This window comes from Neovison vison, chromosome 11 (assembly GCF_020171115.1).
Source record: "Neovison vison isolate M4711 chromosome 11, ASM_NN_V1, whole genome shotgun sequence".
In the NCBI taxonomy this organism is placed as follows: domain Eukaryota; kingdom Metazoa; phylum Chordata; class Mammalia; order Carnivora; family Mustelidae; genus Neogale; species Neogale vison.
The window spans coordinates 137,044,476-137,069,509 of record NC_058101.1 but is presented as its reverse complement, the minus strand read 5'-3'; the positions used below and the strand labels follow the sequence as shown (position 1 = coordinate 137,069,509).

At 35.2% G+C, this 25,034-nt stretch overlaps 1 protein-coding gene across 2 annotated transcripts in view; it reads left to right on the top strand.

Annotated features, from left to right (window-relative positions):
- The window catches only part of SPOCK3 (SPARC (osteonectin), cwcv and kazal like domains proteoglycan 3), a 494,982-nt gene that overhangs the window by 141,832 nt on the left and 328,116 nt on the right, over nt 1–25,034 (top strand). Inside the window, exons 3-4 of one of the 2 annotated variants that reach the window (XM_044224807.1) lie at nt 18,307–18,315; nt 18,420–18,465. In XM_044224807.1, coding sequence (XP_044080742.1) covers nt 18,307–18,315; nt 18,420–18,465 — 55 coding nt within the window. The remainder of the gene's footprint in view (nt 1–18,306; nt 18,316–18,419; nt 18,466–25,034) is intronic. The other variant, XM_044224808.1, reaches the window with a different exon arrangement.

Here is a 25,034-nt window from a genome sequence, read left to right as displayed (position 1 = left end):
TCCTTGTCTCTCTCCTTCATTTCCTTCCTTTCTTCCTTCCTTCCCTCTCTCCCTCCCTCGCCCTCTCTCTTTCTTTCTCTCTCTCTCTCTCCTCTCTTAATGGAAAAACAACAACAACAACAACAAAAAAAAAAAAAAAAAAAAAACAAGCCCTGCTAGCCTGGCACTCTTGGGATTGGTGTTAAGAACTCATTATAAGGCAATAGAACTCATTATGCTCTTAAAAACTCTTAAGAACTCATTATAGGGCAATAGAGGCCTTGCTCTGTCAACCTCACCAAGATGTGAGAACAAAAAAGTCTGAAGATGTATCGTGCCATATTTACCAAATTCATTTTAGGCAGCAGGCACAAAATCTGTCGTACAACCTGCTCCTATATGCTTAGGAAACCCTTGCATCCTCAGTCCTCAGACTCACCAGGCTCCTTACAGGGGAGGTTCTTACTGAGAACACAGCTAGGTAAAGCACAGCTCAGAAAACCTTTTCTGTGAAGGCCTGATGGTAGATACATAAGGTTTTCTGGACTATGTGGTCTCTCTCACAACAACTGAACTCTGCTGCTGAAGTCCCCAATGAAGCCAGAAGATGAGCTGTGTTCCAATATAACTTTATTTAGAAAACAGTCAGGGGTTCTTTTTCTGGTCTGTGGACTGTAGTTTTCAGAACCCTGACAAGGAGGCCAGATGAGCCCATCTTCTGGTCATATGGGACAACTTCCTCCATGAAAAGAAATGATACAGAACCAAACAGATCTCACAAGGGCTTTGGGGCTCATGGACTTTCTCGCTTTCCTTTTTATTTTTAGATCTTTTTTTTTAAGATTTACTTATTTATTTAAGAGAGAGAGAGTGAGTGGGGGTAGGGACAAGGGAGAGGGAAAGAGAATCCACAAGCAGATTGTGCAAAGCACAGAGCTGAACAAGGGGCTCCATCACAGGACCCTGAGACCATGACCTAGGCCAAAACCTAGAGTCAGATCTTAATCACCTGAGCCCCCAGGCTTTCCTCTTTTTTTTTTTTTTTTTTTTAAAGGTTTGTTATTTATTTTAGAGAAAGCATACCAGAGAGAGAGCAGGGGGAGGGGCAGAGGGAGAGAGAATGTCCAGCAGATTCTGAACTGAGCACAGGAGCCTGATGTGGGGGTGGATTGTCCAACCCCAGACCAGGACCTGAGCTGAAACCAGCAGTGGGACCTGCAGTCAACCTGACCAGTACCACCCAGGTGCCCCAGGGCTCTGCGATTTCTACCTGCATATGAATATCTTGTGGTAATTAATGAAGTATCTTGTGTAGATTTTTATCCCCAAATCTGCAGTGAGTCCACAGCTGTCCCTACAATGTTGATTCTTGTTTAAGGTAATTCAAATTCTAACTCATCACCCCCAGGATTTATACAAAAGTTAACTTATCTGTGATTCAGACTATTTTTACTAAAGTACTTTAAATTACATTCAGATGATTTGTCTATTAGGCTTTTCTTTGTTAGGATAGAAATTTACTCTGATACTTTAAGTGTTAGATATTGAATGTGGAGATACATATATTGATAAGAAAGACACACAGGGAATTCATGGGAGGACCAACATACTACATTCCTACATTCCATCCGTCTTTAGGAAGGTTGTTTGGAAAGGAATGTCATGCAGGATGACGAGACAGGGAGTGCTCAACTTCTGTTTTGTTTTCCCTATCTTTTTTTGACTTTATTAAAGAGTTTGTTTATTTATTTGACAGAGAGAGATCACAAGTAGGCAAGAGGCAGGCAGAGAGAGGGGGGGAAGCAGGCTCCCCACCCAGCAGAGAGCCTGACATAGGGCTAGATCCCAGGATCCTGAGATCATGACCTGAGCCAAAGGCAGAGTCTGAACCCACTGAGCCATCCAGGCACGTCTCCTTCTCTTTTAATATGACTCAATTCTGCTCTTTCTCTGATCCACTGCTTTATCTATTCAGTGCCTATCCTTTTGCCTTCAAAATTTTACATCAGTCATAGGTTTTTCTTATGCATCTTTTTGGCTTTCTCCTAACTGTGGCTCTGTCATTGCTTCTCCCTTTCAGGTATTTCCAAGGGTGTTCCTGCTTCTAAATATTTAATTCTCTGTACAGTTCCCATTCAAATTCTCCAGAGGGAGAGTTAATTGACAAAACATGAAATTGTGGAGAAAAAACTTTTCTGCTCGTGTCTATTTGTTTAAGATTTTGTTTATTTAGAGAGAGAGAGAGAGAGAGAGAGAGAGCATGAGAGGGGGAGAAGGTCTAAGGGAGAAGCAGATTCGCTATGGAGCCTGATGTGGGACTGGATCCTGGGACTCCGGGATCATGACCTGAGCCCAAGGCAGTGGCTTAACCAACTGAGCCACCGAGGCGCCCTCTTGTTTGTTTTATAAACAAAAGTTTTTTTGGGAGTGGAGGCTCTATATAGTATAATGTTGTCTTTTTCCCCATATTAACTAGATATTAACATCTTACATATTAATATACCAAATTACAATTCCACGGATGAGTGAGAGATTGAGCAAGTGAGTGAATGAATGAACTAAAAGTTGAAGCTGTGACAGTATTAACTTTCATTGTCACGGGAGTGCTGACAATTTTTAATTTAAAATTATTTGGGAGTCCAAAAGAAAAGCAGCAAAGCTTTATTCATTTGAGACCTCATTAAATGCCAGAAACAGAGCTTGGTATATTTTCATGTTCCCTTATTGAGAATATCCACAAAGCCCTGTAAGGACGATATTATCTAGAGTTTTTCACTTGAGGAAATTGAAGCTAAAAGTGTGTAGCTTTTTTAGTATACTTCACTAGTTAATTGTGGGACTGGGCAGTCTCTCCAAGGCTATATTGTTCCTAAACTTTCTGTTGTACCGTGTTCCCCAAAAGCCAGAACAGTGGCAGGAACAGGGATTTATGAGGTGAGCTTCCAAGAATTGCCCTTGAGAGAGGGCAGTTATCAAGGGCAATCATCAACAAGACAAATCAAGAAGTGGCATAGCAATCAGAATGTATCTCTGATCAAACTGACTCCTTTCAGTTTTCCATGTTGGTGCCTTTGCCTATCCTTACTGACAGGAAGTCATCACAGCTCGTTTTTCAGTGTCAAGTGGGTAGAGGTAAATCCTATGGTTTTATTCCCAAAACCAGAGAGAATTGTATGGCAGATGACAGATTTTTGCCATTTCACTTACGCTTCTGTATCTCACACTTAGCCCAATCCCCTCAAGCTGCCCTGTGGATTTCCAAGCACTCTGCTTAGACTTCTTTCCAGGGCTCTGCTCTCCTCCAATGACTTATGAAATTCCCTTGCCCTTTATATTTCCCTTTGGTGCAAGCATGGGAGGAAAGGTCATTCCCATTACTGAGAATCTAGTCCTACTAACATTACTGTAATTGCTTTTTAGGAATGACTGATTGCATGCACTCAGGGGACATTTGCAATATAAAAGGAGAGTTTATCAATCCAAATAGCAAATTACTGGGAGTGTTAGAAACTTGTTTGCAGGTGGCATTCCCAGAGTCACTTGACTTCCCTCAACCATTTCACTCCTGGAGCTCCTAGTACAAAACATAGGTCACTGGATTGGGACTACACTGGTGGGAAACTGCCTTTTCCCACATAAGAGTGTGGAACATCTTACCATAAGATACTGACTATTAGGGACAAATATGGTAATATCTAGGGGTGAAAACATGAATAATAGGCTGAGGAAATTGCAGGACTGAAGAACATTTGTAAAAGGAGAATTTGCCATCAGTGCATTTGCAAGAGACCTTCTAAGTGAGGGATTACCTGCTCCTTCCCACCCTGGATATATTTACCTACTTCCTTCATAACAGTGATTTTTAACTATTTGCTGCTTTTTCAACTGTCTGAATCCTTTTATCTTTATAGAGCATATGTCCTCCTACCCTGAAGCTGACAAAGACAGTCCTGATCTAATTTAATACCTATGTTAAGAGTACGTTTTAGATAGCATATCACCAAGTTCATGAACAGCTATGCTAATGTATGAAGTAACTCAGCACTGCTCGAAACACATTGCTGTTGCCAACACCATAAAATCCTATTTACTTTTGCTTTAAAGTGTTTGATATTGAATTTGTTTTCCCCTGGACTGTAATTAACAACATTCTCAACTGCTTACAAGATTCAATTGACTGGCAATATTAATCACACAACACAGAGAAACTGGCTATTGTATTTGATTTTTTCCCTTATGTGTTCTTGGCATCTAATCACTGATTAAAACTAAGGAAATGGCTCTTTTCATCATGCTCCATGGACATTTATTTTCTTGGTTTGTTTGGTCTATAAAGATCTCCACCTTCCCATCATGTTGGATCTTGCTTCTAAATTTCTATAGACATGGAATAAAACCAAGAAACAGTATTTCTTGTCAAGAGGAACAGTTTATTCCAGATAATTAAATCCAAGAATGTTCAAAGAAAACACAGCAAGGAGCATAAATTAGGTCCCATCAAGGGATGTAGGTCGTTCCTCATGAATGGATACTGACAAAACAATTTTATGGGAAGCTTTGAAAAGTCATTAATAGTTTTGAAACTTTTGGAAACGAGCACATTTTGTAGAAGAAAGCAACAAGCCTTAGTTTTGTGTTTTTAAAATGTCCTTCAGACATTCATGAATGTTTCATCTTTATATTTGCCTGTATTTTGGGGCTTGCATCTAAGATTTCTGCACAGATAGTCTTATGAAATCTAGAGTAGATATTTCTTTTTTTCCCCTCACATTTGCCCAAATATCATTTGGAGAAACAAAGAAAACAGTGTAAATATCAAAACAAAATTAGTTTAGAAAAAAAAAAATTATCTTTCCAATGACTATAGAACCTCTTTGTTACTCATAAATATTATATAGAACTGTACTGTGTTAACAGCACCAGAATCAGACTCTAAACTCCAGGAAGACAATGACACTTTATTTTGCTCACTGATTTTACCTTCTTCCTTAGAACTGGAGAATAATAAATAAACCAGGGAACAAAAATAATTTAGAAATTCCAACTTGAATTAACTTGCTCCCTGATTTATGTATTTATTAGGTTGAAATTCCTAAATCATTTTGCATAGCAGTTTGCTACTTGCATTTGGAAATTGACTAACAAAATTAAAACTTAGGAAATGGAAGAATAATAAAGATGATTAAGAGAATGGACTCCAAAAGCAGGTTGTTTGGGTTTGAGTCTTATGTCTGAGAGTCCCTGGCTAGGTGACTAGTCTCATAGCCTTTCTTCATCTGTAAATTGAGGAAAAGAATTATACCTTTGTATACCTTTTTTATACCTTTACAAAGGTATAAAAAATTATACCTTTGTAATTATATAATTACAGAGTGATTACAATGTTTGAAAAGTGACCAATATAGAGTAATTACTTTGTTAGAGATGTGGTGAATATTATTGTCATTAGTGTATGATTCTGGACTCTTTAGGTATAAATGACTCATGTCAATATACTGATGTCAGAATGTTTCTAGAAGCCACGTGACAACCTTAACACATTTAGACTGGTTTTAAATCTGCAAATAAAGGAAGAAAAAAATATATATATATATCTTGCAATAGTATATCTAGTTATGAGTTTGCCTATATCCCTAGCCACCTTATTTATCACTATAACACCCACCCCCATCACAATTCCTTTTTAACATACCTAATCCACACACACACACACACACACACACACAATTATGACTAAGAGATACTGGCACACATAGATACACACTTATATTATGATCCCATATCCTGAACTACTTGCAGTTTTCAGATTTCTCTGAGCTTTCTTGTCTCTACCTACATGTCTTTCAATTTGCTGGACCTTCTTCATAATGCATCTCCATTTGCTGGTTTTCATGTTGCAGATCTCAGGCTACATACTCTGACCCTGATTATATCAGGATGACGCAGATTTAACACTTTGTATGTAGCTACATTATGTTCCTACCATGACTTTGTTTTTATAGGCTGTAAATTACATGAGAAAAGAGACTATGTCTCTGTATTTTCATCTTCTAGCAGCCTGTCTACCATAGTACTGGCATGTAAAAAGTGTTACATGAACATCTGCCTAAAAACACCTTCTCCCCCCTCTCTCTCCCTCCCTTATCTCCTTACTTCCTTAGTTCCTTCCATTTTTTTTCCTCTCTTCCTCTTATAAATGGACTCAATACAACAATTAAGTGCAATAAAAAAATAAAACCAAATATATGAAATATATTACAGTGGTTACTAACATTAATCTTTTCTTCTATAATATTTAAAACCTACTTAAATCTGGGCCTTATTAAAGGACAAATGAGGATCCCAGAGCCCCAATAAAAGTAGATATTACATGTTAAGTATTACCATTGAGCCATATTAAAATGTGTTTGTTTTTGTGTATATTCAGAAGGAGGAAAAAGGAAGCAGAATTGTACGTTCTGTATCTCAGATGTGTGAAACTTTCTCTTGGAACTTAAAACACCTGTAATACAGTATTTCTTGCTTTCCATCAGATTATTCTAAGTGGAATCTTGTTCACTTAAAATGTTCTGGTGATATGAGCTACAAGGTACAATTAGGTGAGAACATCTTGTGCATTTCATTATGAGTTTCATTTCTGTACTCCTTACTTGAGCGATAACTTTCTGTGTTTTCTTTAAGGATGAGATAGCTGTAGTGCAAAATAGTAGGCAATGTAGGATTATTTGCAAATCTGAAGAATTGTGAAAAGTGTATGTGTTTATACAGACATGCATGCATACTTCTTGAGAATTATTCTCTTTTCAAGTTGATATTTGTCAAATCATAAAATAAATTAAATACATTCGTCCATTGAAAGTCATCTTGGTTCTTTCCACAGTTTGGTGACTGTGGCCATTGCTGCTATGAACATTGGGGTAGAGATGGCCCTTCTTTCGCTACATCAGTATCTTTGGGGTAAAATACCCAGTAGTGCAATTTCAGGGTCAGAGGGTAGCTCTATTTTTAGTTTCTTAAGGAATCTCCACACTGTTTTCCAAAGTGTCTGCACCAACTTGCATTCCCAACAACAGTGTAAGAGGGTTCCCCTTCCTCCACATCCTCTCCAACACTTGTTGTTTACTGTCTTGTTGATTTTGACCATTCTAACTGTGTAAGATGATATCTCAATGTGGTTTTGATTTGAATTTCCCTGATGGCTAATGATGATGAACATTTTTTCATGTGCCTGTTAGCCATTTGTGTGTCTTCTTTGGAGAAGTATCTGTTCATGTCTTCTGCCCATTTTTTAATGTGATTTATCTGTTTTGTGTGTATTGAGTTTGAGGAGTTCTTTATAGATCTTGGCTATCAGCCCTTTGTCTGTAGTGTCATTTGTGAATATCTTCTCCCATTCCATGGGTTGCCTCTTTGTTTTGTCGACTATTTCCTTTGCTGTGAAGAAGGTTTTGATCTTGATGAAGTCCCAAAAGTTCATTTCCACTTTTGTTTCCTTTGCCTTTGGAGACATAAGTCAAGCAGAGAGAGTCAGTTATCATATGGTTTCACTTACTTGTGGAGCATAAGGAATAACATGGAGGACATGGGAAGATGGAGAGGAGAAGTGAGTGGGGGGAAATTGGAGGGGGAGACAAACCATGAGAGACTGTGGAATCTGAGAAACAAACGGACGGTTTGGAGGGTAGGGGAGTGGGAGGTCGGGTGAGCTTGGTGGTGGGTATTAAGGAGGGCACGTATTGCATGGAACATTGGGTGTGGTACATAAAAAATGAATTCTGGAATAATGAAAAGAAATAAACAAAAAACAAATAAAAAATTAATTAAATACAGGGGATTATCATACTTTATTAGTTAAAGTGCATATATCATTTAGTGGCTTGTTTAATATATAATGAAGGAGGTAAATTTCAACCATACTTTTTGTTTTATCTTTTGATTTCAATGGATATATTTTAATGTAATTTCCTGAATATCAACTCAATTCAGTGCATACCCTTACATGTTAAGTGTCAGATTTTATTTTAGTCTCTTTTGTGTGGACTTGATATAACTATGGTAATTTGGTCTTTGTTGGTAGGGTGCTAAAAAGGTGTAAAATAGTAATCTATGTTATTAAAAATTATAAATTTAAAGTTTTTAATTTTTGGCTGCTGGTATCTGAAATCACCCTTTTCTGACTTCCTAATTGTATACTTTATCTATTAGAGTGCTAATGGGAAAAAAGTCTCACAGTGAGATATGAGCTTAATTAATTAGCAGACACCTCATAAAAGCAGCTTGAGCTGTTTTTAAAAATTGTTTATTCTGTAGATTTCTTATTGTGGAAGAGTCTATTAGCAGTCATGTAGATTATAATTTTTGTATTGTTTCCTATCATGTGTAATTTAAGAGTGATTTAAAGTTTTCTATTGTGCATAGTTTATTATAATTAAAGCTATAAAATGCACAAGTCTTTTTAAGATTACCTGTGTCATAAAATTTTACTATGATTTATTTTAATGTAAGTTTTAATGTGCAAACCCATTTTTCCATGGTTACATTTGTTGATAGTTCTTACTTTTTGACACCTATAGTCTAAGGGAAGAGAGAATGAACTGATGTGTGTCCTAAATCACAAGCACATTAGAAAAAAATGAGAGAGAGTCAGTTATCATATGGTTTCAGTTATTTGTGGAGCATAAGGAATAACACTGAAGATATTAGGAGAAGGAAAGGAAAAGTGAATTGGGGGAAATAAGAGGGGGAGACGAAGCATGAGAGACTGTGGACTTTGAGAAATAAACTGAGGGTATTGGAGGGGAGGGGGTTGGAGGGTTAGGTGAGCCTGGTGGAGGGGATTAAGGAGGGCACGTATTGCATAGAGCCCTGGGTATGGTCCATAAACAATGAATCTTGGGAGATTGAAAAAATAAAATTAAAAAAGGAGCAAAATATTGTTACTGATTTTATCTCTGTCATAAGGAAAAATATTATCATAATGTAATTTTTTACAACTACCAAATTAGCTAAAAATGTTCAGACCTTTAGCTTTGTGGGATTTTATCATTCATTGGATTCACACCATTTTATCAGAAAAAAACTGCACACAGATGCATGAAGTTTAGGAAACATGTCTAACTGCATCTCCCATATTACAGCAATCGATGTTGTGCAAGGTGTATGGCCCACGGATGGATGCTGGTCCTCAGTCTGTGTGCAGGAGATACTGAAAGAGGGAGTAAGGACTGAAACAAATGCCCTAGCAATCTGAGAGGAAAAAAAAAGAAATTATACTAACTTCAATAGTAATGAATTTGGGCTTGTATTTTATGTGTCTGTTTTTATTTCATCTTTCAAGTAATTCCTCTTACTGTCTTTTGTAAAAGACAATCTTTTACAAAAGACAGTAAGAGGAATTACTTGAAAGGTTTGTTCTATAGCAGATTTGGAAAAATAAAACAGATTCTTTACCACAGATCGTTTTTGAAGCATTGCTATGTAGTACATTCATACAGAGTGAGGTTTACCAGATCCTGAAAGAGATTTGAAATTCCTTTTCTTGAAAATGTTGACACTAGAATAAGGATGTGTCAAATGAGGAAAAGAGTTTGAGACCCCACTGTGGTTTAACACCTCTCAGAGGGCCCCAGGGGTCCCCATACTTGATATTGGGGCTGGGTTTAGGGACTCACTTCCAAGAAATAAAATGGTACAACAGCGATGGGCTGCCATTCCGAAGTTAGCTTTTAAAATTGCCACCTTCTCTAGTAGACATCGTCTCTCGCTGAAGTTCTTGGTCCAAAAGTTAGGAAAGAAAGAAAACTTGGCAAGTAACTATGTGAAAGATCAGATGATCCTCCCTTGGTCAGACCTTCGGAAGAGAAGCAGCCCTGACTGGCATCCTGAAGGCAGCCTTATGAGAGATTCATGACCTTTGGAAACTGTTGCAAAAAACAGACACTAAATTGTGGCATACTTTAGTACCCATAGACCAATAATATGCCCCTCTTTGAAAAGAAGGGAGGAGGTAATCTCCTCTATCACCAGTGGGCAGGGAGTCAGGTGGATTCCTGGGGACTGTTTTTTAGCCACCATTTTCCATATAATTTTTTACTACTGACTCTAACTCTCTGGTATATTGGGCTATTTAAAACAAAAAAACCAAACCAAACCAAAACAAAACAAAACAAAAAAACCCCAAAAAACTACTAGGTTGACTTTTTGGTGGTATTGTTACGTCAGTGTTTTAAGACATCTGAAATCTAAAACTTAAGTATCGGGACAAACCCCAAGACATATACATTACACTAAATTTTTAAATTGAACAAGCCATGTTTGTTTGTTTGTTTTTTTAAAGCTATGCTTTTTTTTAAGTTTTCTGTCTCTGTAATCCTGAAAAGGAAAGAGAAGATAATGCTCACAAAGTAAAGCTGGTAGAGCCAGAATAAATCGTACTTTAGGTCCAAGATTTTGCAAACCAGTGAGCTATGAATGTAAACATTCTTACTATAGATAATAGCAACTATGCATTAGACTCTCCATGTATATATGATGAAATAAATGATAACAACAGCTAAAAACAAAGTTAAAAAATGCCTTCAAAAGAAAAATGAAAATTCAAAGTGAGCAAAACAGCTTCCAGTTTGTGTTTAAAAATAGATATTTTAAAAAAATAGATATTTTCAAAAAGGTATTCACAGATATTTTCAAAAAGATATCCTTTATCCGTGATAAAGGACCCAGATGAAGTAACTGGAGTTAATTTATAGGTATTGTTCCTACTACTTAGTCTGAAGAGCTTATTTTTTCTGTGAAAGAGGAAAAAAAAGCACAGAACTATACTCTTGACTCAATAAAGAAGTATAACTAACACATTTTGTTTCTTTTTTTTTTTTTTAAGATTTTATTTATTTATTTGACAGAGAGACATCACAAGTAGACAGAGAGGCGGGCAGAGAGAGAGAGGGAAGCAGGCTCCCCGCTGAGCAGAGAGCCCGATGCGGGACTCGATCCCAGGACCCCGAGATCATGACCTGAGCCGAAGGCAGTGGCCTAACCCACCGAGCCACCCAGGCGCCCCCCCACATTTTGTTTCTTAAGATAACACATTCTAAAAATAATAACTTGCTTTCATTTATGATTAACTTCATTTTGCCCAATATTTAGCTTATATTTTGAATATTACTACATTGTCACTGACTATATGTGCTAAGGATTTATATCAGAATGATAATACATGTTTAACATTTTTACATTATATAAATTTATTTTTATTTACATTTGGTATGGTGAACAATTCTCATATTTGTACTATATTCAATATTTAGGTAAGTAGTTTTTTTATCACAAATTATGAATACTCAGAAAGTGCTGTTATAGATACCAAAAGAATATGAAGTAAATAAGGAATGTTAATATCTTATTATGTATATTATTGGCTACTATTTTACTATTAATATTTTACTATTTTGCTCCAATAAGTACAATAACTGTAGTTTCAGTTTACTAATCTGAGAAGTGTTTTAGAATTAGAAGCACTTTTGGGACGCCTGGGTGGCTCAGTTGGTTGGACGACTGCCTTCGGCTCAGGGCGTGATCCTGGAGTCCCGGGATCGAGTCCCACATCAGGCTCCCAGCTCCATGGGGAGTCTGCTTCGCTCTCTGACCTTCTCCTCGCTCATGCTCTCTCTCACTGTCTCTCTCTTTCAAATAAATAAATAAATAAATAATCTTAAAAAAAAAAAAAAAAGAATTAGAAGCACTTTTATAATACCTACGGACATTTTTTAGTTTAATTTATTCCTTGGTTTCCACTTTATTTTTTTTAAACTTGCTTGATTTTTCTTTATTTTTTTAAGATTTTATTTATTTGACAGAGAGAGAGAATCACAGTAGGCAGAGAGGCAGGCAGAGGGAAAGGAGGAAGCAGGCTCCCCACTGAGCAGAAAGCCCTGACATGGGACTCAATTCCAGAACCCTGAGACTAGTTCTGAGCCAAAGGCAGAGGCTCAACCCACTGAGCCCCCCAGGTGCCCCTTGGTTTCCACTTTAATCGAGAATCATGATGTCATATAGAAAACACATTTGCAACTTGTTCCTAAAGCACTTTTTAAATATAACATATCTAAAGATTTTGAGAATCATATTCTTACGTGCTTCCGAATTATATATCTTGATTTCTTGTGCTGAAAATATGGACCACTCACCTTTAGATTATATCCAAAGCTAGATGATATATTTATAATCACAAGGAGGAATTGAAATACTTGGAAAATTTATAAGCTTTGAGATTTGAGGAATGAATCACACAGATCCAGAACATTAAACACCATAAACACCTTTTCTTCCTTCAAAAAATGTTGTTTCTGTTGCGGAAATAGGTATCCTATTAAATATTGTTTTCTCGTTTTTATTTTTATCTGTTTTTATTTATTTTTAAAGATTTTTTTTAATTTTTTATCTGACAGAGACAGAGATCACAGGGTGGCAGAACAGCAGGCAGAGTGAGAGGGAGAAACAGGCTTGCTGCTCAGCAGAGAGCCTGATTTGGGGATCGATCCCAGGATCCTGAGATCATGACCTGAGCCGAAGGCAGAGGCTTAACCCACTGAGCCACCCAGGCGCCCCTGTTTTCTCATTTTTAAATAAATGTTCTTTTATGGGCGGCAGCACAGTATAGAATAGTAAGTAGTACAGGGGTCTTTCTCAGCAGAAGACCAGCTTGGCAGGACTTCCCACTTCTTGGCCCCTGGTCTCAGTCGTAACAACTTTGCTCTGCTGTACGAAGTACCTGAGCAGGTGTAGGCAATGTGTCAAAAGATGGTTGTGGCTGTGTTCTACTAACACTTCAGTTATAAAACAGAGGTGGAGCCTGGCCCATGGGCATGAGTTGCTGATTTGTGGTATAGGGAAATGTTTAAGCATACAAACTCTGGGCCCTACTTCCAGGGTTCAAATCCCACCTCTATTTCTAACCTGCTGTGTAAGCTTGAGTAGATTACTAAGTCTCTCTGCTTCATTTTCCTCATTTGTAAAATAGGAGTGATATTAGAAACACTTACCCCTTACAGATGCTCAGAATAAAGTGCTTTGAACAGTTTTGACTTTAAGCCACTGTTTTACTCAATTTCTTTACGTGTGTTAGTTAGTGTCCTTATACTTATAATGAAGATTCCCAGTACTTAAAAACCCTTATTTTTTACTTATTAGGACAAAGTATTTTTTTTTGCATTTTCCCTGATACTAATGAATTATGAGTTTTGTGTATCAAGGAGGGAGTTTAACTTCAATTTGCAGAGATTTTCATACACAGTTGAGGAATTTGCTCACTGGCACTGCCCTTTCACACAATTCATTTTATTTATATGTTTAATCTGTGGTGAGTCAGGGAACATAAAGTGCTTTCTAAAAAAATAAAGGACTCACCAAAGTGTTATAAATGTATTCTTTCAGGGTCCTACGACATCACTTAGAAAAATGAGTGGTACTCGGGTAATAAATGAGACATTTGGGGCCTGAAGCAGATGGTTTGTCTCAATAGATAATTTCTTTATATCTAGACAAAGCTTACTTACTCTATCTTATGATCTAATCATGTGTTAAGTGTTTCTGTACAGAGAGGTTTCCCCTTTTGTGAAATATACTGGCTTAACTATTAGACAAGGCATTCTTCCTATCATATGGTGAAATGTGTAGATGAGTTTGTCATAATATATAGCATATTTAAAAAAAAAAAGCAGGTTTCCATTGCTATTTTTTAGAACTAAAAAATATAGAACTAGTACTGCATCATGATTTGGCTTAGCTATTGAAACACAGTAAGCAATAAGAGTTCCTGCTAGGGAAATTCTGCACTTTCGTACAAGAGGGTTTGGGCAACATAATCACAAAATACAGAAATCCTAGGCAATTTATCTTTCTCCTCCTTGGCACAGATTCACATGATTGACATCATAGTGTCTTTACTTCTGTGGACATATAAAAAGGCTGACAAAGTTTTTGTCAAGCGGAGCGATCGCTTATTATACGCCCCTCGCTTTGATTCTAGAGATTGGAATCAAAAAACAAAATTGTTGTCAAAGGTTAAAAGTTAGGGATCTTCTTGTCTTTTGTATTTCCCCTATATATCAGCCTTTTGATGATCTACTTGCTCCTTGGGAATAAATGGAATCCTTCAGTGTGGGACTTTTGGCTCAGGCTCTCCTCCCATGAAGAGGACTAGGGGCCAGATACACTCTCCCTAATTCTGCTGTGTTTGTGTCCTCTGAGCCTGAATTTCTCCAACTGCAGGCATTTCTTGCAGTTTTCTAAATCCCAGGTTGGCTTATTTTTGATCTAAATTGAAGCTTGAGAACAACCAATATTCACACAAAGCTTTTGAGACAAAAGAAATTGTGCCTGAATGAACACTTATGTGAAAATACTTTTATCTCTTACTCTGGCAAAATTCCTAAGATTTAATGAGGTGAAAAAATTTTCAGAAAAAAAAAAATCTAGTGATGTGAGAACAAAAAGAAATATATCTAAAAATAGTTAATAGGCTAACTACTTTGCTTTTCTAAAGATCCCCACGATGACCAGACATTGACATTGCTCTTATCCAAAAGAATTAGGTTCATGGTTTACATTATAATTTTTTAGATTGTTATGGCCCCAAAGTAACCCAACATAAGTGTGTTACTCTATTTTTCCCCAAGATTTATATTTCTTATTTGTAAAGCAATCTTAGAATATGGTGTACTTCAAATAAGATCAAAGTGGTTACTTTTTTAATTAAGTTTTTAATTTTAATTCTAGTATGCTTAACATACAATGCTATAATAGTGTCAATATATTGTACAATATAGTGATTCAAGTCTATACATTTCTCAGTGCTCATCATGATATACACTCTAAATCCCTTTCACCTATTTCCCCCATCCACCTCCCCTCTGGTGACCATCAGTTTGTTCTCTGTGGTTAAGAATGTGTTTCTCGGTTTGTCTTTCTCTCTCTCCCTTTTTTTTTTCCTTTGTTCATTTGTTTCATTGTTTCTTAGTTTATTTGTTTAAATTCTACATATAAGTGAAATTGTATATTTGTCTTTCTCTTATTGACTTATTTCACTTCACATTATACTCTCTAGCTCCATCCATGTTGTTGCAAAGGGCAAGATTTCATTCTTTTTTTTTTATGACTGACTAGTATTCCATTGTGTATATATACCACATCTTCTTTATCCATTCATCTATCAATGGACACTTGGGTTGCTTCCATTATTAGGCTATTGTAGGTAATACTACAATAAAATAGAGGTACATATATCTTTTCAAATTTGTGGTTTTATATTATTTGGGTGAATATTCAGTAGTGCAATTACTGGATTGTAGGGTAGTTCTATTTTTAAATCTTTCTCCAGTGGCTGCACCAGTTTGCATTCCCACCAACAGTGCCCTTTTCTTCACATCTTTGCCAACAGTTGTTTTTTTTATGTTTTTGACTTTAGTCATTCTGACAGGTATGATGATTGTGTTACCCTGAAGGAAGTTATTTAAATATGGTTAAAACTATATTTTACCTCTGTCTACCTATGTATCATTTATCTATCTCCACTTAATTCCTGCTCATCTGTACAGATGCTGGGTATTTCAAACACTGTGTGTTGCATCACACATGTTGCTTTCACACTGTGAAATTTTGAGCTTCATTGAGCTTCAGTGCTAATGATGTGAGTCTCAGATCTATTCCTTCCTTGACTTCAGTTTGATATTTATATGGATGTAGGCACTGTGGCAGAGAAAACTTACTGTGTCTTCTTGGGGGATGTTACCGATAGCTCTGCTACTTCAGAAGGGTCTACGGTGGTAGCAGAAAACTTGCCTTCTTGCATTAACTCAATCATAAATGGTAGATTTTTTTTAAAAAAAAGCTCACTACAGCTAATGTTTGATATTTTGGAGGGCATTCCTTTCAAAAATGTTATGAGGAGTTCATAGTTCTTCTCTAAGCAACCAGAAAAACTAAAGAACTTTGTTAGCAGTAATAAAATGTTGTCCAATGGTGATGTTGCTCAGAGATACTAACAGAGATAAACCTGGTGCTTCCAATTAGCAAGAGTGTTTCAGCAGCTCCTTTATGTCAAATATTGTGTGGATATTTACATTTTTTATAACTAATCCCCACAGCACCTTTGTCAGTGAGGCAGGCATTTTTCCCCCCAACTTTAGTCACAAGATCTGAGGTTTACATCATTTTCCTCTTCTTTCTTTCTTTCTTTCCTAGATTTTACTTATTTGAGAGAGAGAGTGAGTGAGTGAGCGAACATGGGCAGCGGAGAGGGTCAGAGAGAGGGAGAAGCAGGCTCCCCATAGAGCAGGAAGCCTGATGTGGAACTCATCCCAGGATCCTGAGATCATGATCTGAGCTGAAGGCAGATGGCTTCCTGACTGAGCCACCCAGAAGCCCCTGATTATATCATTTTCTAAAGTAATATAACTAATAAGTGGTAAAGTCAGACTTAAATTTAAGTCTTGTTTCTAAATACACCACTCATTCTCATTGTCTGGTTTAATTTAGTTTAGTTTAGTTTTGTGTTTTGTCTTGTTTCATTATGCTTCAAGGAGAACTTCAAACTCCTCTTCATGCTTTGAATGAGTACAAGTCATCATCCCCACACAGTTGAAATGTACCTTAAAAAAAAAAGTTATTAAATGAGCGTATTATGATGTTCAGCCAAAGTTTTGAGACTTGAGTGGAGGAATTTAATTTGAAAGCTTAATTTTCCAAGAATTCCATTGTTCTATAATTTTTTAAAGATTTTTATTTATTCATTTGAGAGAGAGAGAGGGCACAAGAGGGGCAGAGACGCAGAAGAGAAAGCAGACTCTCTGCTGAGCAGGAGCCTGATGCGGGACTCGATTACAGGAACCTGGGATCACGACCTGAGCTGAAGGCAGATGTCCAACCATCTGAGCCACCCAGGCGCCCCTCATTCTATAATTTTTTACAAAGATATTTTTAAAAGAGCCTAAGCAATCAGTATTTATTTATTGATCCAGCGGTGTTATCGTCCCTTCATCTGATCCTAGATAATTTATTTATTGCATAACCTGTCAGTGTAGACTGCCATAAATGCCACTGTCTTAACATAACCCGATCCCAACCTAAATGCAAGATGGACAGAAATGATTTCTGAAGGTTTTTTTTTGTTTGTTTTTTCTTCTTTTTCTTTCATCTGAAATTGGTAAGGTGGGAATACAGAAGATGGTGATGAGTGATTAGTCACAATAAAGAAGAGCTTTTGCAACAATTTAAAATTTTTGAATAAGTTAGTTAGGAAGTATTTATTTTCATAATTAAAAGGTGCTACATTTTCTTTTTTGTCAAATGGTGGTTTTAGCAATGAGGTTAGAAAGAAGGTTAAAAGAATCTCTACCTAATCTTTTTAGATTCCTGGGTTTTTAGATTTCCAGTACATTGACTTTAGTGGGTTTAAGTGTGGAGTTTAGAAACGTTTAGTCAAGGAGCCTCACCATGCTGTACCACTCTTTCTTACTATAGTGAAAATAGCTTATTAATTTCAACCGTTAAATTGTGTTTTATTGACCATAAAATATGATATAGCTTATTAATTTGAACAGTTAAATCTGTTTTATCTACCATAAAATATATATGTGTAGTTCATCTACAAGACTTTTAAGGTGGTAAAACAGTAAACACAATTGAGTTGGTCAATGTGTGTGGTTTTTTAAAAATTCTTTTAAGTACACATTGCCCCACCTTAGTGTTGTATAGTCATGTTTATTAAATGTACTATAGTAAGTATATTGTAATGACACTTTTTCATATTAAATATTTAAATTTTAGGCAAGATTTAATTAGGTGTGCATTTTTTTTCAAGCTTCCAATTGCATTTTGATGAACTCCTTAGATATTCAATTATCATGTGGCAAATTTGCATAAGGTCTATTTATACTATGTGGGCTAAAGCAGATTCACTTGGTATTTTTGCTGCTGTATCGATTTACTATTGAAATGTACTGGTGGAAAATAAAGTTGCATAACTGGAAATTGGTAAGATACTTTTGTAGCTTATTAGCTTAGGGTAATGAGCTGCATATTCTCTTACATATTAATTGCAATTGAAAGTATTGTTTTATAATATTTAGGTGAAGTGACAACCAAATATAATTGAATTATTAAACATTGACTTGCAATGAAAATGAACACACTTACTGAAAAACATGTCTATAAAATGTAAACAAAGTATTCCCTTTTGATAACTATTGTTTTTCTCTTGTTTCTTTTTTTATTTTTATTTTATTTATTTATTTATTTATTTATTTTATAATTTGCTGCTTGCCATTACAGGAAGTAGAGGTTTGTATTCAGCTTCTGTATTTCATATTTTATTCTAGATTTTATAAGAGTCTTTACAATTTAATTACTCATATACACTCAATTCACATTCTTTTCCTCCTCAGGATGATTATTTCCACACTTGGAGTCCAGGAAAAGCCTTCGACCAGGGTAAGAATCTAATTGTTTTGAAATAAAAAACTTTACATATTTATAATCATTATATGTTCAACATGATATTTATTGTTGGTTAGATTCTTAAAATACTAAGTAGAAGAGAATCTTTAGGTAATGGAAAAGATTGTACAGTAATTAATTTTACAGAATAGTGTAGTCAGTAATAAGTGAATTAGATATCATGATTATGTCAGAAGGTCTTTTATTTTTAGATATGTAGCTTAGATTACTGATTTGAGCTTCTGAACTTTATCCTGTTCATTTTTGTTAGCTGATCCAAATCTCTTCATTCAGTTTTATAATACACTCAAGTGCATTCAGTAGGACATAGATTCATTTGTGCAAAATTTCAAAACAAATGACTTTGCAGTCTGTGTTTCAGTTAATAAAAGCTTTCATTTAAAACAGCATAGCCTGATAATTCTACTCAGCTCAGGTCTTAGTAAGACAAAAAAGGGTAAGTCCTATATAACACGAAGGTTTCACTTCCATACCCAGTTTGTACTTCTGGTTATGTACTTGAGAAGGGGAAGCAGGAAAAATGCATGGGAAAGGAAGATGTGAAACAGAAACTTCAAGTGCAATGCTATCATAATTATATAAGTAATTAAACAGATTTGTTTGCTAAATTTTACATTATTAGAATCAGAGACTCGTCTTTTTTAAGTCTGGTACAAAAGAAATTTCTACTTTACATTAACTATAATAACCTTACAACAGATATTACTTCCTGAAGTAGGACCATTTAAAAACAGAAATCATTTTAAAGAATTAGTTGCAATATGTTATTAAGAGAATCTTAGGGAATTTTGGTATGTCCCCAAATTTTTGACTTCTCTCTGATTATCAACCTGGACGGACCTAGCTGGGGACTGTCATCAACATTGATATTTGCCTTCAGTCTGGAACAGTCATTCACATCCAATCCTTCTTTTACTATTAATTTTTTCTGCTATACATCATGTGATTTCACTGTGATTACCCAGAGTGTTTATTTGTGGAATCTGCATTTTACAATTCTAAAAATGTATTTTTTATTTCACTAATAATATATGTCAAGCCAAATGTACTAAAAAACAGGCAATAAAAAAAACAATGACATATAGATCGAGATATATTTGCAAACTTCCTTGGGAAATGAATTTTTATGATGGAATCATAAACCTTGAAAAAAACAAAATTATCTGTGAAATGGATGTTAACACTTAAATTTGCAATTCTTAGTACATCCAATTGCAATGAAGATGGCTTGGGTTTTGTGTGTGTGTGTCTGTGTGTGATAATTTGTTGAACTACAATTTATCTCCTGTTAAAAAAAATGAAGAAAAAAAAAAGATTGCTTTAAGGAGGTTTCCAAACCCTGGTAAGATTGACTTAGTTTAATTTTCAAAGAGGTTTTTAACCTACTAATTTGTCAAAAATATCATATTTATCAAGGAGAAGCTCATGACATAATAATAGCTAATAGTTAGAATGCCCTATATTCCCTCACTAGTCTAAGTATTCAACATACGAGTTCATTTAATCTTTGCAATAACCCTGTCAAGTAGATGAGGAAGGTGAAGCACTTAAGCTTAAACTCCTACTCAAGGTCATGTTCCTGTAAAGTGGCAGAGTCAGAATTTGGATCCAGGCAATCTGACCCCTGAGGGCCATTTTCTAAATAATATGTGACACTTTTGCTCATATAATAGCATTAAAACAAAATGATGTATTAGTGGTATTTTGAAGTTTCTGTTTTAAAAATAAATGTTTGTTTGAGTGAACGTTAGAGCTAGTAGCTGTGCTTCTATATTTTAAATAATATTTTGTAGATTATTAGACCCAAGGTTTTAGTTGATTGAACATACGCAGTTGATAAACATGTATGGGAGAGTTTATTATCAAAAGAAAAAAAGGGAAATGGAAAAAAAATAGATTGAGATGCATGTATTTGTTTTGTATTTGTTTTGGCTTTGAGTTGTATTATCTAACCCATTGGTAGACCATACTGAGGAGTGAGAAAAATTATCCTGTTCTCATCTAGCTTTGAATAACATAGACCGTGTGCATCACTTGGATAGAAGAGACTTGAGATAAGCTGATTTCTAATGCTTCTTGGTTTTTTATGATGAAAGAATATTCTGTTAAGTACCATTTTCAAAATCTGATTATAGTAATCTATAATTTTTTAGAAGTATTTATAATTTTTAATATATTTTCATGCTATATGGACATCCATATCACATATTAGTATACATTGATTTTCTGAAGTTTCCTTTTGGAGGATGTTTGCATATTTCTTGAAAAGAATAAAGAAAAAGTTGCCTTAGTTTTACATTTTTTTAGCATTGTGTTTCTTATGCTGATACTTATACCATTTTTACCACATACATTTTAAATTATATCTTGCTTTCTTTTCTACACAAAATATGGAGAAATTAAAGGACTACTAATGAAAAAAGTAATGTTTCATGACAGAAATGGTGCAGTTTCTCATTGCCAAACCCTTTCTACATGTATCCATAAATGTGCACATGCATACATACATAAGCATATACATAATTTGCACATGCATAGACACACATATTTGCATGTATAAGCTTTCTTCTAGTTAAAACTCACTGATTGTTGAGATAAAGTTTTTATAAATTGTGGTTTAAATGTGACAAATTTTTCATCTTGTGAGTTTCTTTCCATAAATCAAAATGTTTCTACATTATTTTTGTTTTTTTGGTTTACCTGGAAAATAGTAAGAGTTTTGGGAAACTATAATAGTTTCAAGTAAATTTCAGTAAAATGATTTTAGTGATGGTAAAATCTGCTTTATAATAAAGGAAAGCATACTGATGCTAAAAATAAATTTCTTTTTATTTCTCCACGTAGAATTTTCTGTGCCATTACGTCTGTTCATTAGTGTGGCTAATCATGAGTTGACATACAGGAATTGACAAAGAATATTAATGAGGTGATGCATCTTCTTGAAATCACATGAAAATTTAATGTTTACTATGATCAAGTTAAAGGGGAAATGCATGGATGAACCTGGAGTGGTAGCATGATAAATATTTTAAACAATTTAATAAAGACTTTAAATAGGCTGTAGCTTTAAAAAACAAAAACAAAACAAAAACACTTTTTTTTTCTTTTCATTTCATTAAACTTGCCTTTTTTTTGGTTATGGATTAATTTGATTTATAATAGATAAGTTACGGAAATTTTTTAACAGGAATTCCTGTCAGTTGTTTAGAGAATCTACAGGTACTAAAGTGTTATCTGTACAAGGAAGACCTTTTATTCAAAAATTCTTTTTCTCCGTGATAGGATATTCAAGTCCCCTCAGATGAAATAGTTGGAAGCAAAATATATTTTGTATGTATTTTCCTAATTTTATTATCCAACCCAGCTTGGAGTGGTTCCCCTTGGTATTCCCCATGGCAGTGAATTATAATCAATAGACTAATAGTAAAGAAGCTAAATTTAAATAGATGGAGAGATTTCAAGACAAATCAATTTCACTTTATTGATGTGTTTCTCCTGCTGAGGTGGATTTCTGAGGTACGGAAAGAAGGGAGAGGATTGTGCCTGTGGCTTAGATCAGGATCCTTCAGCCGTTTCACAGCAAACCAGTCAGGGGCTGTCTTCTTAAATCTGGACCGCTGTGCGAAGAGCAGCCTGAATTCTTCTGGCTCATTGGTGGCATGTAATTCAACAAAAGTTCCTCGGGAAGTGGTGTGCTAGGAGGCCATTGCTAAAGTCAAACTGCTGAGTCTAGGCAGGAGAGAGACATGCGCACATGTGCACCTTTTATCGATAATATCGATATATCGGTAATATTTTATATTACCGACGCACTCTCTCTCCATTCTTGCAAGGATAGGTGGAAAGTGAGAATAAAGACTGAGCTCTTTGAAAAGACAGTGGGATGCTAAGCGTTATACTTACATATTGTTTCCTCTTTTTTCAGGATCAGTTCGTAGCGCTTCATTTGATTCCCATAAATTTTATCACCCTTTGCAAAACATCTCACATATACCAACAGTCAGATCCTGACATGTCCCTTTGCAATCAGTCTCTGGCTACAAAGGAAAAGCTATTGAGATTTCCTCTGGAGTTTTTACTCCCCTCAATGAACAGAGCTGTTCATTGTTTTATGGCTGTAATTATTTTTGAAACTGAGTAAGACTAGTGTTTGAGAAGACACACCCCCGAATTATCTTTCCCTTGGTAAACTATGCTACCATACTTTGTAAGACATAGTACATGTGTATTGCAAAATGGAGGTAGGTGGCTCTCTCCCAGATGACTTTAATTTTCACTTGTCTACATGAGGGTCTTTTTTTTGTGTTTTTTTGTTTTTTTTTAAAATGTTCTTGGATGGTATTTATTGATAATAGTCTGAAACAATAGATAGATCTGATCCATGCTTCACAATAGGGGCATGATAGTATCATAATGCTGCTTTGTGTCAGTACTTGGGGCCTTTGGGCATTTTTCTAGTGGAAAAATTGATGTTCTCAGAATTGCAATTCAGTGGGGACAATATGCAAAGATAATTATATGATCACAATATTTTCTAAAAATGCTTTCAATCATTTAAAATGTAAATTCTGAACTGTGATTTGATCTGAATCATTATTTGATCAACTCACAAGAATCGATTTAGTATTTTTGTATCATTTTGGACAAATTACTTGTTAGGTATTCAAGTGCTAATAGCTGTGTCAATTTGCATCCTACATTAGTTATATCATTCATGGTGGCAGCCTTGACTCATAGAAGCCTTCTAGAAAATCACACAAAAAAAATAATATTCAACCTAGAAATGAACAGCGTCACTTCATTTGTTCTGTCAGGTTTAGGACGTAACAACTACATAAAGCATATAACCGAGAAATGTGTTTTCTCTTCTTACTCAATTTTGATTTTTTTGAGAATGGTATTTAACTTGTCTTACCCCCACAGTCTAGGAAAACAAATATAGGAGTATTCCATAAAATGTAGGAATCAGGAATCTTACATTGCTCTATTCTGTCAGTGCTATTTTCTCCACTGAATAATAAATACTGCATAAAGGTTTGCATTTTTAATTTACAAGATAAAAATCAAGATAAATAATGCTTCATTTGGTTCATATCACAGTAGCTTACATACATATGTAAGAAGGCAAATTATATTTATTTCTTTTCAATGACCTTATGTTACTAAATTGTGAATCAAATTTATAGAGAAGAAATTGGTAACATATACCTTAAAGGTGCTCAGATTTTAAGAAATAAGATTTTTATCTCAAACTTTGTTAACATTGTAATAAGTATTGTGAAGATTGAAAAAAAAAACAGTAGCTATATAGGAAGTCATATTTATTTATTTGACAGGCAGAGATCACAAGTAGGCAGAGAGGCAGGCGGGGTGGGAGGGGGGAGCAGGCTCCCCACCAAGCAGAGAGCCCGACATGGGGCTCCATCCCAGGACTCTGGGATCAAGACCCAAACCAAAGGCTAAGGCTTTAACCAATTGAGCCACCCAAATGCCCCAGGAAGTCATATTTTTAATAGGAAACTTCCGCTGTTTAAAAAGTTGATGTTCATTCCTGCCAACACATGAAATTTACTAAGCATTCTTATAAAAAGCACAGTTACTAATCGGGGGTAGATTCTGGGCACTTCATGTATGTCTTTGTATGTGTGCGTGTGTGTGTTAATTTTTAAGAGTTGTAATAAAATATATATAGCATAAACTTTACTATTTTGACCATTTTTATGTGTATAGGTCAGTGGTATTAATTCACATTTTTGTGAAATTACCACCACTTTTTCTCTCCAGAGCACTTTTCATCTTCCCAAACTAAAACACTATACCCATTAAATCCATTTTCCTCTCTTCCCAGTTCTTGGTACACAACATTCTACCTCCCATCTTTATGAATTTGACTATTCTAAGTATGTCCTAGAAGTGGAATCATAGAGAATGTGTCCTTTTGTGACTGACTTATTTTACTTAGCATTATGACCACAGGGCTCATCCATGTTGTAGAAGGTCAGAATTCCCTTCTTTTTAAAAGCTAAGTCATATTCTATTGTAAGTATACACTACAGTTTTTTTTCCATTCATACATTGATGGTTACTTCGGTTGCTTCCACATTTTGGTTATTGTAAAGATGTAACTATGAATATTGACATACAGATGTCTATTTGAATCTCTGCTTTCAATTCTTTTAAATATATATTTATAAGTGGAATTGTTGGATCACATAGTAATTCTATGTTTAATTATTTGAGGAACCACCATATCATTCTCCATAGTGGCTGTAAAATTTTACATGCCCACCAGAAATACAGAAGAGTTCCAATTTCTCCACATCCTCACAACACTTGTTTTAGGGTATGTGTGTGTATGTGTGTGTGTGTCTGTTTTAATAATATTCATCCTAATGAGTATAAATGTGTTTGTCTTTTAAACTCTACAGTTTATTATTTTATGCATACAGTTGAAAATCACAGAGTATAAGTAATGCCTTATCACAATAATTCTCTTCAGTGATTCTGTTTTGTAGTACAAATAGATTTTTTGTTGAGATGGC